This window comes from Erinaceus europaeus, chromosome 8 (assembly GCF_950295315.1).
Source record: "Erinaceus europaeus chromosome 8, mEriEur2.1, whole genome shotgun sequence".
NCBI classification, from domain to species: Eukaryota; Metazoa; Chordata; class Mammalia; order Eulipotyphla; family Erinaceidae; genus Erinaceus; species Erinaceus europaeus.
In genome coordinates, this window is record NC_080169.1 from 37,856,783 (window position 1) to 37,873,248 (window position 16,466).

At 35.5% G+C, this 16,466-nt stretch overlaps 1 protein-coding gene across 2 annotated transcripts in view; it reads left to right on the plus strand.

Annotated features, from left to right (window-relative positions):
• AGMO (alkylglycerol monooxygenase) overlaps positions 1–16,466 on the plus strand; it is a 438,330-nt gene that overhangs the window by 181,337 nt on the left and 240,527 nt on the right. For both annotated transcript variants that reach the window (XM_060196150.1, XM_060196151.1), the window contains exons 7-10: positions 125–190; positions 279–358; positions 4,610–4,744; positions 7,828–7,944. In XM_060196150.1, coding sequence (XP_060052133.1) covers positions 125–190; positions 279–358; positions 4,610–4,744; positions 7,828–7,944 — 398 coding nt within the window. The remainder of the gene's footprint in view (positions 1–124; positions 191–278; positions 359–4,609; positions 4,745–7,827; positions 7,945–16,466) is intronic.

The window sequence follows — 16,466 nt, forward strand, 5'->3', positions numbered from 1 at the left end:
AATAATCCTAGGGAAATTATTCAGCTTTGCAATTCTTAGTTTTGTGAATGAGTCCTAAATGCAAGAGTGAGATATTTCAAATATCACAGCCTCGATATTAAAAAAATAATATTTTGTCTCATAGGTAGAAACCGCTATTGCATAGACAAAAATTATGGTGGCACTCTTATTATATGGGATAGGATTTTTGGTAAGTAATAGTATGAAAAGTTTAAAATAAATTTTTCTCTAAAATTCATAAAACATCAGATGTCATATTCTTAGTGTTTTTCTTACAGGGACATTCAAGGCAGAGAATGAAAAAGTTGTCTATGGTCTAACACATCCTATTAATACATTTGAACCATTCAAGGTTCAGGTAATGTACCTTGTTTTATTATTTCTGAATTGATTATATATTGTTGCATTTTTATGTTTGAAAAGAGAATCAGAGGGGCCGGGTGGTGGTGCACCTGGTTAAGTTCACATAATACAGTAATCAGGGACCCAGGTTTGAGCCCCTGGTCCCCACCTACAGGGAGAAAGTTTTGCAAGTGGTAAAGCAGTGCTGCAGGTATCTCTCTATCTCTCTCCCTCTCTGTCACCCCCTTCCCTCTCGATTTCTGTCTGTCTCTATCCAATAAATAAAGACAATAAAAAAATTAAAAGAAAAAAGAAAAGACAATCAGTTGTTGAAAGACACAAGTACGAATTGCTGAAAACATAGTTAAAGCATAATCCTCATTATTAGAAGTTTTAAGTCCCTGTTAGGATAAATGATAAACAGGTATTTTTTTAATTCGTTATTAGTGATTTATTATTTAATTTACTTTATCATGAGATTAAATAGTAACTATATGTCAAACATTCCTTGTCAGCATAAACCTGGAATATATTTCTATATTCTATATAGTAAGAAGGATAGCAAAATATGTAATTTAAATTGATCCCACAGGAAGAAAAGTATTTGCTTCAAGGCTGCATAACTGATTAGAAATTCAGTGTGAGGCCTTTGCCCTACTCTTGCTGGACCAGAGTGTCAGGAACTATTATTGGTTGGTTAGCATTGCATGTAGTCTCACCTACTACAACTTGTACTGAACCCATTTTCTATTAGCCATGTGGTGTTAATTGTTCACTGATCTGAATGGTTGGCACTAGAGAACTGAGGAATATGTAAAGCTTTGCTCCATCAGCCTAGGACTACCACAAATGTTCCTGGGTTTAGGCAAATGAGAAAAAAGATAAGAATTCTTGAAAAACAGAAAAGATCAGTCCATAGCAATCTTTCTATAGGACTGCTTATACAACATTAAGAGTAGCAATTGCCGGTTCATATTTCTTTCTGCTTTTTAAATCTCTTTCAAAGTTTGTGAGAAAGTTAAAATATCAGAGTAAACTGAGAGTGATTGAGCTTTTACTATGTGCAGGTCATTGCTAATGGCATAGCACAATTATTTAATGTAAGCACTGCTAAAATTTTACTAAGAAGTGGTTTTGTTGTTTTCATTTTGGGTTGGACAAAAATAAGGTTTCCAGGATTTTATTTGTTCACTGAGCCACATACAGCTTTTTGTAGGTACATGTTGCCAGATTGGGTTGCAGAACAAGTCCAAACATTTTTTTAAATCAGTTTCACCTTTGACACCTCTTTACAGAAAGGACCATCCATATCAAGGTGTCTCTATTTTTCAAGTTAGATTTATTTTACTTCATATTTCAAAAGAGTAAAGTTGATAATTTCTTTTCTTTCAAGGTAGCTCTCGCTCTGGCTAGGCATTGCTGACATCTCTCCTTCTCCACCCTCCCCTTCCTTTCCCCCTCCCCTTCCTCTTCCTCATTTATTGGGGGGGGAGATTAATGGTTTACAGTCAACAGTAAAACATAGAAGTACATAGGTAACATTTCTCAGTTTTCCATATGACATTCTAATTCCCCACCTAGGTCCTCCTCTGCCATCATGTTCCAGGAGCTAAACACCTCCCCAACCCCACCCCAGATTCCTTTACTTTGGGGCAATACACCAACTCCAGTCCAAGTTGTTCTTTTGTGTTTTCCCTCCTATGCTTATTTTTCAACTTCTGTCTATGAGTGGGATCATCCTTCTCTTTCTGGCTTATCTCACTTAATATGATTCCCTGAAGTTCCATCCAAGATGTGAAGAAGGTGAATTCACTATTTTTAGCTGAGTAGTATTCCAATATTTCTTAGGAGAAAGGTAACAAATATTTCAGGTTATTTTCTTAATAAGCTTTATAAGATTGAAACCAATGGGAAAAGTAGCAGTAGTGGTGTGCAGCTACCTATCACAGGAAGAAAGGAAATCATATTTACATATAAACAACTATAGTGGAAATCATTACTTCCCTGGTGGTTTTAAAAATAAAGTAACTTAAAAAAAAAAAGGATTCAAAGTGTTTTTTTGTTTGTTTGTTTATTGCCTCCAGGGTTATCACTGGGGCTGTGTGACTGCACTGCAAATCCACTGCTCCTAGAGACTATTTTCCCCCATTTTTATTGTTCTTGTTGTTATTGTTGTTGGATAGGACAGAGAGGAATCAAAAGAGGATGGGAAGACAGACACCTGTAGACCTGCTTCACCGCTTGTGACCCCCCTGCAGGTGGGGAGCCTGGGCGCAGCAGGGGTGGGGGACTAAACTTGGATCATTTCCTTGTGCTTCCTGCCATGTGTGATTAACCTGCTGAGCTACTACCTGGACCACTTGAAACTGATTTTTAAATAACTGATTTTTAATTGAGAATTGCTCCCACTTGAGTCAATCTTTTCTCTGCATTGTGCATATTACAAAGGAGATGAGATGAGGCATTGAGACATTAGGATAGTCTTTGTAACTCAGTGTGCATGTGACTTGTGGGAGCGTCTTAATAAAATGTGGTTTCTCTTCAGTAAGTCTGAGGTTGGGTCAAAGATGAGCTTCTCAAAAATTCCCTGGTGGGGCTGATGTTGCTGACTCATGTTTGATACTTCAGGTAGGGCACTCTCATGCTGAACTAGAAAGGATTTATGGTTAAGGTGGGAGGGACTGAAACTATACACTAAACTATAAACCTAGTCAGATAACTAGGATTTTGAAATACACAATATTCAGTCACAGAGATTCATCAGTTGTTGCTGACATTGTAGAAAGTCAAAATCTGCAATTCTTTATATGTTTAATCTATCAGAATTTTGAGGTTTCTCTTTTCTTTTTTTGTGCACTGTTTAGCTTTGACTTATGGTTAGAGCTGGAGACTGAACTTGAGACCTTTGTTGCCTCAGGCATGAAAATCTTTTTGCATAACCATTATGCTATCCCTCTAGCCTTTAGAGTAAAATTTGTGGAAGTCATTTTGAGTAACAAAAGAAATGTTAGATGGAAACATTTCAGAGCTTCATGATATGATGATGCTTATAGTATACAGAAAGATAATGTTTAGAAATTATAACACAATAAATATACTTAACTGTTTTATCAATCTGAAAAAATGACTTCAGTGTTATTGCTACCATTTAGACCCCAACCACAAGGAATGTTTATCATTTTAAAATAAAGCTTGCTTGTTTTCTAATGTCCTGAAGCTTCTAATCCTTGAAGTAAAGAAAATGAATGACATGTGTCTAGTAGTAAACTGTGGAGTGGGGGTGGGGGACTGTCAAGGGTTCTCTAGCAGAGGCTATCTCCTAAATTGTTTTTTGGTGGGGAAAAAGAAGAATTCCAGCTGATGTAATGGAACATGACTGACTACAAGGAATATGGATTTTTACAGACTTAGGTACTACTAATTTTTAGCAATTTATGGATTTGATATTTCTGGCTTTTACAGGTGATTTAGCCTTTATATAGAAGGCTAAATCTTAGACACAGTTATAACAATGAGCATGTTAAAGGCAATCTTTATGTCAGAACAGAGACTTGCAGGTTTTGACTTTCTACAATTTCAGCAGCAGCTGATGAATCCCTGTGACTGAATATTGTTTTTGTTTGTTTGTTTTGTTTTTGATTTACCAGAGCATGCTCAACTCTGGTTTATGGTGGTGCAGAGGATTGAACCTGGGAATATGGAGCCTCAGGCATGAGAGTCTCTTTGCATAACCATAATGCTATCTACCCTTACCCCCAAAATTATTTTTTTGTGCCTCCAGGGTTGCTGCTGGGGCTCTGTGCCTGCACTGCGAATCTGCTATTCCTGGCAGCCATTATTCATTTTTATTGGAAAGAACAGAAAGAAATCAAGAGGGGGGGTGGGGTGAGGGTAGAGAGAGGGAGAGACCTGATTCACTGCTTGTGAAGTGACCCCCTGAAGGTGGGGACCTAGGGGCTCAAACCAGGATCCTTGCATGGGTCCTTGCACTTTGTACTATGTGTGCTTAACCTGCTGAACCACCACCGGCCCCTGCATTGGTAATTTCTTAAACAATAACACATTTTTTAAAATTTAAATTGTGTAACTTTGTGAGGCATCAGAAATATTGATACTTAAAAGTATACATAGAATAAACTACAATGTAGAATGCAGTTGCATATAATCTGCATTAGTATTCTAATGTGCACATGGTTAGTTGCACATAGCCCTTTTTTTTGCTATCGGTTTAACATATTTTAAGCAAACTGTATTTTCTTTCTTCTAGTTCCACCATTTAATTTACATATGGACTAAATTCTGGGCCACACCTGGGTGTTTCAATAAGCTTTCTGTCATATTTAAGGGACCAGGATGGGGTCCAGGTAAACCAAGACTTGGATTAAGTGAAGAAATTCCGGAGGTAAATGAAGTTTATAAGTTTTTTGATGGTAAAGATCAGTGTTATTTTATTAGATAGAGGAACAGAGGGTATTATGATTCATCCAAACCTACAACCAGAAGTCTATTGTCCTAAGTATGATTAGGTCTAGCTTTCATTTGGTACTTGAAAAGCTGAATTTTCTAAAATGTTTTAAAGTTTCACAAACATGATGTATCTACTGGATTTGACTATAAATTTATTTGTTCTAGGGTGAAATATCATTAAATAAGAAATATCATGAAAAAATGAATCTAAACAGAGATTAAAATATTGAAAACCAGATGAAAAATTCAGTTTTCAATTAGGAATTATTCTTTTTTTAAAATTTTTTATTTAAGAAAGGATTAGTGAACAAAAACATAAGGTAGGAGGGGTACAACTCCACACAATTCCCACCACCCAATCCCCATAACCCACCCCCTCCCATGGTAGCTTTCCCATTCTCTAGCCCTCTGGGAGCATGGACCCAGGGTCGTTGAGGGTTGCAGAAGGTAGAAGGTCTGGCTTCTGTAATTGCTTCCCCGTTGAACATGGGCGTTGACTGGTCGGTCCATACTCCCAGTCTGCCTCTCTCTTTCCCTAGTAAGGTGTGTCTCTGGGGAAGCTGAGCTCCAGGACACATTGGTGGGGTCTTCAATCCAGGGAAACCTAGCCAGCATCCTGGTGACATCTGGAACCTGGTGATTGAAAAGAGAGTTAACATACGAAGCCAAACAATTTGTTGAGCAATCATGGATCCCAAGCTTGGAATAGTGGAGAGGAAGTGTTAGGGAGGTACTCACTGCAAACTCTAGTGTACTTCTGCTTTCAGGTATATATTTTGCAGTAGTTTATGGATACGTGTGCACATAAGCTCTCTCTCACAGAAACTGGTGTATATCTAGATTATGGGACTTTGTTAGAAAGTGAACTACCTGAGATGAAATTAGAGTGTACTATTAAAGGAAAGGTCTCACCCGAGTAATGAAGTTGAAGGGTTGTCATTCCACACGTGAAGTCTCTGGATAAAGTCTGAGGTGAAGCATGTTGAGGTGGCAATTGTTGCTTTGGTTAGGTTGTGATCAGCGGATGCAATATTATTTGGTTTGGATTGGGAGATGCATACGGGAAAGTGGGCTCTATCCAAGGGTTCCAGGACTGGGGGAAGTAGGGGCTCTATAGTGAAGATGTGAGGTTCCTGCTGTCTTAGGGTTCAAAAAGACAATCGATAGTTAATATTATCATCACATTATTTGTTAATTGGGTTAACTTTGAAAAGTCCCTTTGTTATGGTTTGCTGTACAGTATCCAGTATCTTGTATATAGCTGTGCTATTGGATGCTTCTAATCTACTTGGTCTAGGCTTTTGAGAGAGTCCGCATATCAAATACATAGCCTATATATTAAAAAGATTCAGTTTGTCTTTTGAGAAACTTTGAGACATACAATTGATTTCCCCCTCTCATATTAATTAACTACTGATTTATATGTCTACATTTTGCTAGGAGTGTACATAAACACCATTCCCACCACCAAAGGACTGTGACCCATCCCTCCCGCCCACTCCCACCCCCCACTGGCCCAGGAAGCTACATGTCTACCCCTCACCACTGGGTTTTTACTTTGGTGCCCTACTTACAATTTGATAAGGTCCTGCTTTTAGTTTCCCTTTCAGATCTTCTTAGTCAGCTTCTGTTGATGAGTGGGATCATCCCATACTCATCTTTATCTTTCTGACTTAGTTCACTTAACATAATTCCTTCTAGCTCTGTCCAAGATGGGTCAGAGAAGGTGGGTTCATTGTTCTTGATAGCTGCATAGTATAATTAGGAATTATTCTTACAATGATGAAAAAGAGATTTCTTGTCAACTATTCACAAATCAATTGTTGTGATTCGTTATCAAAATAATTGTTGTTAATTTTCTTTTTAAACCATTTTAAAAGATTTTATGTTTATGAGAAAGATAGGGGAGAGAGAGAGAGAGAGAGAGAGGGAGAAAACCAGACATCACTCTGGCACATATGGTGCCAGGGATTGAACTCATGACCTCATGATTAAGAGTCCAATGTTTTATGCACTGCATCACATCCCGGTCCACTTATTAATTAACATAAAAGCAATAAAAATAGTGACTTTCAAGAAAGTAAGTATGCTTCATTTGAGTACTCTTACTGTATAAAATATCTCATCTGAATAAATATTTCCTGTCATTCAGTTATGAAAAATTATGTTGAAATTCTTCAACTACTTTTGGTTTTATTTCTCACTAGTTGTAGAACAATGAGCTAACTTGATATACTTGGAAATAATGTGTTTATTTCAGTTCTAAAATATGCAGTTAATTGTAATTCATCTATCATAAATTTTAACAGAATTCAAAATAAGTATTTCAAAAGTGTATGGGTGCTTAAATTTGCACTTTAAAGTAGAATGCTAGTAATTCTAAGACACTCTAGGAAAGTTGGTTCCAGGAAAACTACAAATTTCTCGTTGAGAAATGTTTTGTCTACTATCATTTTCCGTTTTCCTTTTGCTATACCTTCATGTATAGCAAACAGTTAGACATAATTGTTTTGTTTGTTTACCAGCAGAACCGATTGCTAAATCAGTGTCTATATTTCTCTGTATATGATACCCTAACCAGACTCATCAGAGACACATATTCTGGAGTCTGGGTAGCTCACATGTTATGTGCATAGGGACCTGGGTTCAAGCTCCTGGTCCCTAATAGTAACAACGAAATTTTATAAACAATGAAGTGGTGATGCAGGTGTCACTCATTTTCACAATCCCTCTCCTTTCACAATCTCCTGTCTTTCATTTTCTCTTAAACAATCACCACCAAGAATAATGAAGTTTTTCAGGCACTATAACCCTATGATAACTTTGCTGGCAAAACAAATAAAGCTCAAATATTCTGACTTTTCCTATCAAGAAAAAAAAAGTTAGCATCATTTTAAGAGAAAAAAAGGTAATGGCAAAACTCCCTTTCTTTTCTGACAGCTCATCTTAGTGTGATTTTCAGTGTGAGGAATATGTAAGAGAAAAATATAATAAAGTGTTTATATTTTGTCTTCCTAGGTCACAGGGAATGAAGTTCCCTTTTCATCTCCAGTGTCTCAGGTATTGAAGATCTATACAGTTGTACAGTTTTCTCTGATGCTAGCATTTTATGAAGAGACTTTTGCAGATAAAACTGTAAGTAGTGTCCATTTTACTGTGATATAATCTTCCATTTTGTTAAATGATAATAAACTTTACACAAAGTACTCTTTTTCTTTTCTTTCTTTCTTTTTTGTTTAACTGAGGGAGTTAATTCTTTACAGAGGATTCACTACGTATTCATACAATTTTCAGGCCCTCAAAGTCTTCTCTCTCTTCTCTCTCCCCTTTCCTCCCCAGAGTCTTTTGCTTTGATGCATACACTATAGTCTGTGCATGTTTCTCTTTATGCTCTCCCTCCCCATTCCTACTATATTAAGTTCCACTAATAAGTGAGATGGTATTGTATTTATCCTTCTCTTTTTTGGCTTATCTCACTAAACATTATGTCTTCAAGTTTCATTCAAAAGGATGCAAAGGAAACAACTTCATAGTTTTAAACAGCTGAGTAGTATTCCATCATGCATATATACCATGATTTTTTTAGCCATTTATCTGAGATTGGACATCTGGGTTGTTTCCAGGTTCTGGCATTTACAAACTATATGGTTATAGAGATAAATATACCTAGATCTCTTCTGACAGGTGTTTCTGTTTACAATCTAATCTCTAGCAATACATATGTCAGAGCTACAATATGCTGTTTTATAATTCTTGGTAAATAAATTATTTTCTTAAAAATCAAACAAATGTCACCAAAACATGTAATAGTGGAAAATGAAAAATATGAAAAAGACATTTGACACTTCTATACTTTATGTTGGAAAGGCAGAAATAACATTTTTTCCTGAGAATTTTTTATTTTTTAAAAAATATATTTATTTATTTATGTATTCCCTTTTGTTGCCCTTGTTGTTTTATTGTTGTAGTTATTATTGTTGTTATTGATGTCATTGTTGTTGGATAAGACAGAGAGAAAGGGAGAGAAGAGGGGAAAAAAAAAGAGGGGGAGAGAAAGATAGACACATACAGACCTGCTTCACCACTTGTAAAGTGACACCCTTGTAGGTGGGGAGCCAGGGTCTCAAACCCAGATTCTTACACTTGTTCTTGCGCTTTGCACCATTTGCGCTTAACCCACTGTGCTACCACCTGACTCCCTAGGATTTTTTAATATAAACTAGGTCATGATCAGATATAGGCCTAGTATTTACACTGATTGTTGCCTTAGACATAAACTAAAACTATACTTCAAGGTAGTATCAGTTTAGGTATTGTGAATGTAAAACACCGATATCAAAATTAAATTTAGAAGAATACCCTTAAAATCCAAGTCTCAGAATATTACTAAAGTTGCTATGTTTATAATGAAAACACAGATGTTCTAGGAAAAAAAAATCCTATAACGAAGAGTTAATAGAACAACAAAGGGGCTAAATCCTTAAAAATAGTTAAGAGTTCTTTGAAGGCCCCTGCACCCCTGCACCACCATAAGCCAGAGATCTGGAAAGTAAAATGAAATAAAATGAAATAAAATAAATATAGTAAGAGTTACAAATTAAACCAGTTTATATTGTGAATTTGATATTTTTGCAAAAGCAAAAATGAAATTTAAAAAGACACAAGCAGTTGTAAGTTTATATGAAGAATTAAGTTTATATGAAGAATTAATTTTATGAAATTAGGAGACATTTTAAGTCAAGAAATAATATTATAATGTAGTAATACACACTGAGAAATAGTCAAATTCGATTCTTAGAGCACAAAAAAATATAGTAGACCTGGATAAATCAACGGTTAAGGTATTTAAGTCAACTAACATTGGATTGGGCCATACTCCAAAATAGCCACTGTACAGTGCTAAGACACATAAATATATGGCAGACATTATCTTTATATATTAAAAATCCCATGGAAAAATGTCCAGAAATATGTAACAGTGCAGGAAAAAAGTGTAAATAAATTTGAATGATATTAGTGTGTACTGAATACAGGCAAAATAAATTACTTTTCTTTGTGTATATGTATCGAACTGTGGGTCTTACACATGTGCAGTGTCATTACTCTTGATCACTTTAGGAGAGGTAGAGAGAGAGATGAAGTGATACCATGACATCTCTGATTTACTGTTATGGCTTGAACTGAGTTTCACACATAGCAAAGTACAAGTCCTATCTGATTTTTTATCTCTCTGACCCTAAATTACTTTTTTTCAACAAAAAATGTCTGTACTGCAGATAGATATCAGTCTATTTGTAAAAACAATATAAGTAATATCATTCTTCTTCTAGCGTTTGCCAGTAATATCATTTAACAAATAATATGTAAGCCCAGCCTCCATTGCATTAGAAGAATCTTTGGCACTGTAATGTCTTTTTTCTGTGTCTAAATACAGGAATCTATGTGATCATATCTGGATCACAGATCCTTCAATTTATGCACAAGATTCTCATAGCTTAATGATCTGAAAAAATAACAGAAAAAAGAAGTGGAATTGAATAATTGGCTTATTTATGCAGATTTGATCGTTGTGGTTATTGGTATGGGAGGGAGGGATGAGAGATAGGGGAGGAGTCTTAACAGCCTCTGAAGGAGAAAAAAGGCATTTTGGTGGAAGTGAGCTACCACATATTTGGGGATATATAAAATTTTGCTCCTGAGAACATTTATATAATTCTTAGTAGCACAAAACTTTCTTTTTAAAATGTTATTTATTATATAGTGAATAAAGACATAAAGAAATTGAGAAGGGGGTGGGCGGTAGTGCCGCGGGTTAAACACATATGGCACAAAGCAAAAGGGGCCAACGTAAGGATCCAGATTCAAACCCCCTGCTCCCCACCTGCAGGGAGTCGCTTTGCAAGCAGTGAAGCAGGTCTGCAGGTGTCTATTTTTCTCTCCTCCTCTCTGTCTTCTACTCCTCTCTGGATTTCTCTCTGCCATATGCAACAACAGCAACAGCTATGACCGTAATAACAACTACAACAACAATAACAACTAAAAGAAGCTTAACAAGGGCAACAAAATAGGAAAAATAGCCTTTAGGAGCAGTGGATTTGTACTACAGACACTGAGCCCCAACAATAACCTGGAAGGAAAAAAAAGAAAGAAACTGAGAGGGAAGGGGCAAATAGAGCGTGAGACAGAGAGACACTTACAACATTGCTTCACTGTTTGTGAAGCTTTCCCCCTGCAGGTGGGGACTGGGGACTTGAACCTGGAACCTTACACTTTGTAACATGTTGCTCAACAGGTTGGTCCAGCCTTAGTATACAACTTTCTATAGTATGCCATTTTACATGAAGTCTAGTCTTATATATCATGGTCTAAGAGACAGGGTAAGTATAATGAAACTTAAGTATCATGAGAATTAAGAGAATTAAGAGGCAGGGTAGTATAGAACATCAAGCACGTTAGGGATTCCAGATAGTCTCTACACCTTTGGCATTCAGCACAGTGAGATTATTACATCCATTCTAAGCATCCTATTGTTGAGAATCTTACCAAAGGCAATTTACTTCCCTGACATATTTATTTTATTTAAGAAGGAGTAGTAAAAGTCTCAAAATACATTTATGCAAATGCTTCAAGTCTAGATGCTTAGGACTAATATACATGTATACAGTGATCCAATAACTAAGCCAAATGGATATCAAATTACAATAATGTGTAGACTTTTTTTTATTTGAGACCTCATAACCATGTTATCAAGTATTACATAATGAACCTATCACTCATTATTTTCGTAAACTTTTCCTAGCTTGTTCACCTGAATAATGTGAGCAAAAAATAAGCACATGTACATTCATTAATTATGTTTTGCTAGATGAATTCTCTAGTACTGAAAGTAAAGCTAGGTCACTTGGCATCTGGAGAGTGGCACAGTGAATAAAGTATTGAATTCTTTGGCATGAGGTTGCCTGTTTGATCCCCATCTCATGTGACATAATGATACTGTGGTTTTCTCTATCCTTCTACAATGAAATAAATAAACCTTTAAAAAGACTTAGTCAGGGGTCAGGTGGTAGTGCAGTGGGTTAAGCGCACATGTTGTGAAGCACAAGGAACCCGGTTCAAGACCCTGGCTCCCCACCTGAGGTGTGGGGGGGTTCACTTTGCAAGTGGTGCAGCAGGTGTGCAGGTATCTGTCATTCTTTCCTCCTCTCTGTCTTCCCCTCCTCTCTCCACCTCTTTCTACCCTATCCAACAACAATGACAGCAATAACAATGACAATAATAATAACCACAACAATGATATAAAACAAGGGCAATAAAGGGGAAAATAATAGCCTCCAGGAACAGTGGATGCGTGGTGAAGGAACTGAGCCCCAGCAATAACCCTTACTGCCAAAAAAAAAAAAGACAGTCTGGGATGGGGTACAGACCTCTGTTAGTGGAAATTGTGTGGAATTGTACCACTCTTATCCTATGGTCTTTTTATCATATCCTATGATATTTTTATTTTAAAAATAAACTAATAATAAAAAGACTTAGTTATATGTATCTAAGTTTTTACTCACAATAAGCTGGTCAGTATTAAATTTAATTTACATCATTGAACCAACTGTACTCAGTTTACCAGTTGTACTTATTTGTAAAAGTAAAAATAAAAATTTACCAGTTTGATTTTGAAATAGAAATTCTTAGAAATAAGTGCACCAAGCTATTTGAATGCCTATACATGTATGGATACTTTCTGAGTAGGGGCTGGGTAGTGGTGCACCCCATTAAGTGCACATATTATCGAGTAAAAGAACCCATGTTGGATCCTCAGCATCCCACCTGCAGGGGGTCTGCTTTCCCAGTGGTGAAAACGGGCCTGCAGGTATCTATCTCTCTCTTCCTCTTTCTATATCTCCCTCCTCTCTCAGTTTCTCTCTGCCCTATCTAATTAAATATATTATAAAGTGCTCAAGGACCTGGGGTCAAGCCCTGAGTCCCCAACTGCAGGGGGAAAGCTTTGCGAGTAGTGAAGCAGTGTTGCAGGTGTCTCTGTCTCCCTCTCTATTACGCCCTTTTCTCTTGATTTCTGGTTGTCTCGATTTATGCAATAAATATAATATAATAAATATAATATAACATAACAATATAACATAACATAATTAATATGATATAATATTAATATAATTATATATATGTATACATTAGAAAGAAAAAAGGGAACAAATTGTCTACCAGGATTCATGGATTCATGGTGCTGGCACTGAGTCCTAGAGACAATCCTGGTGGCAATAAAAAAAAATTCTGAGTAAAAATGTATTATTCATACATTGTATTTATTAAAATATATGGCATATGTGTACTTATAATGTAATATGTCATGGTTTTCACAAGTTTTTTGTACTACTTTCTAAAGATAAAACCAGTATCAGGAACTCACATAGATATATTGACAAAGAGAAATATTTAGTACTGCAATCCTTTTCAAAATGAAATTAGAATTAGAGACAGGTTCATTCCTGACACAATTTCATTTTGAAAGGTGCCTTTAGTTGTTTCCCACACATATTTTTCTTTGCTAAAAATGTGCTGTGCAGCTAACAAAGAGGTTGCTTATTTGCATGATTCTATAGTGCCTTTCTAGTCACAGTATTGTTTAAGAGAATATGAAGACATTAAAATCCAACAGCAATATTTTTTTTCAGATTCACTGCAGCCAGTAATCACAAAGGAAAGTTGTGGCTGACTTGTAATTAGGAACTCATGCTGTGGTCCTACCGCCTTTTCTACTTATGTATATACCAGAGTAGATAAATACTTATTTTATGTCTAAATTCCATATAAATAATTTTGGAAGTAAAAAAGCAATTTGATGACCACCACAAAGGTGTAAAAGGCAATTTCTTTTCTTACCAAAATTTGCAATGTGTACATTTTAATATATACTGTTTAGTTTAGTGATATAACCCATAGACTTTGGTGTTGATTTTGGTTTAGTAATGCTTGGGCAATCAATTCCTCAACTGCCAAAGTCTACTTCATGGGGTGATATCATGAATACACATTTGAAATGAATATATAGACTCACCAGCATGTTTCTAAAGTAGAACTGTAAAGGCAATGTTATCCTTTTAAATAATATATTCAAACATAAGTTAGAATTTTAACTTAATATAATACACTTAGAATTTGCAATAAAATTATTATAGATATGTTTTAACACAGATTATTTGATTCTATATTTCAAATGAGACATCTGAGAATATTCAGTATAAATTTGGAAACAGATTTTTTAGTTATAAACTCCCCTTGTTGCTATACTCTGTAAAACATTACAGGCACTGCAATTTTGTTAAGGGCATTTTTTTTGTATTAATATGTTTTAACAGGCGGTTTGGATAAAAGCAATATACTTCAGTGAGCTTTCAGAACTAAGAGTGTCATGTGCACATGCTAGATATAACTTAGTTCTACCTGAGACCTATTAAGTCAATATCCACTATATACTGTTTTCTTCCAGCCCAGTCCATTGGGATTTTGTTTAATTTCCTAATGTTTTTAGGCTGTTTCTGGAATAATAAATGAATGCTGAAAATGTGAGCCAAAAATAAGCATCAATTATAACTTAAAGCCATGAAGCTAATGTAATAAATGTAGCCAAAGCTACCTATTTAATAAGTATAGCTTTCAGATATAGAAATGTGATCATTTTGGGTTTCAATAAAAATAAAATTGTGTTCATTATATCAGGTTACAATAAAACAGAAAATCTCACATGTAGAAGCATGGGTTATACCAAATATCTCATGAAATTATTTCTGTTTGAGATTATTCTACTAAATAATTAATACACCTTCCAGCAATTATTACTATTTTACAGAATTATTGCCACCAGTATTATATGGCTTTTTGATTTTTTAAAATATTTATTTTCCCTTTTGTTGCCCTTGTTGTTTAACATTGTTGTGGTTATTGATGTCGTTTTGGTATAGGACAGAGAGAAATAGAGAGAGGAGGGGGAGACAGAGAGGGATAGAGAAAGAAAGGTACCTGCAGACCTGCTTCACCACCTGTGGGGAGCCAGGGGCTCGAAACGGAATCCTTACACCAGTCCTTGCTCTTTTAAGGAATGATCATACAGTGGGACCAGAAGACAGCTCAGCTGGTAGGGTTCATGCCTTAACATGTATGACACAGGTCCCAGTCTTGGCATCACAGTACCATGGCACTGAGGGACTCTCAGGTGAAAGACAACCTGGATGCAGTGAAGTCACACAACTGTAAGGGTCTAGAATCACACATACAAACAGCATCTTTAATAAATACAATCAACTATAACCTGCAACATAAAGATTAGACTCTTAAATTTAGTTTTTGAAACTCAAAATCTAATTACACAGTTTTTGGAAGTTATTAATCCTTATTAAAAGTAATCCTAATGAAAATGGAGTTTATTTAGCTGAAAATTTCAATCTCTCTCTTTTTTTTAAATTTGTATTGTGGGAAATAACAGAGAGGTGTATGGATTAGATGCCCAGTCTTTAATTATCTTTTATAATCACTCAAGTTTCCCTTAAGCTCAAACATTTTTCATAAAATACTCAACTTTAATGAGCTTATATTAATGTGGATAGAAGCATTGTTAATCAATATTATATTAGTATGTATTTTATCATGTAACTTATACAATAAAATGGATTGATATTAAATGATTTTATTAAATTAATTTTATATAAAATAATTTAACAGTATTTTGTTATTATTTTATTAGTGACTTAATATTGATTTACAAAATCATAAAATAACAGGGGTATAATTCTACATTGTTTCCATCACAAGAATTCTGTATTCCTGTTCTCTCCACTGGAAGCTACAGCAGTTTCCCAAGATTACAAATATAGGATAACTATTATTTCTATAGTTATCTTTCTATATATGTATATATTTGCTCTTTTTTTTTTTTGGTGCTGGCTTCTCTTCCTTTCTAAGTCACACCTACATATATTATTACTTCTGAATGTCCTTCCTATTTTCTTCTTCTCTTTCTGCCTTCTGAGAGTTGAAATTCAGAGTCCTTTGATCATTTCTTATCATTTTATTCTTTCTTTGTTCATCCCCTTATCATTACTCCTGTTCCAGGAGTATGAACCAAAAAAATTTTGGAGGTGCAGATCATGGAAGTTCCAGCTTCTGTAACTGAATGTCTCCTCTAGACATGGGCATTGGCAGGTTGATTCATACCCTCAGACTATTTCTATTTTTTTCTAGTAAGGTGGGGCTATAGACAGGTAAGGTTCTGGGACACATTGATGTGGCTGTCTGCCAAGGAATATCAGGATGGAATCATAGTAGTATCTGCAATTTGTGGATGAAATGTGGTAAGATATAAAGCAGGACAGAATGGTTAATGAACAAAAAATAGTAATAGATCAGATGATATGAGGTATCTTAAGATGGAGAGAAGCTAGGAAGTCTGTTTAGGTATGTTCCTATGGGCCTATGACTTTCGTAGTCTTTTGCTTGAGTTTGATAGCTAACATGGAGTTAGACAAAAAATAGTGTCTGGGAAGATGATGACAGAGTTGAGAATAGGGCTAGAAAGTTGATTTAGGACAGATAGTAGGGCTACATAGAATAGGGCTAGAAAGTTGAATTAGGACAGATAGTACCTTCCAAAC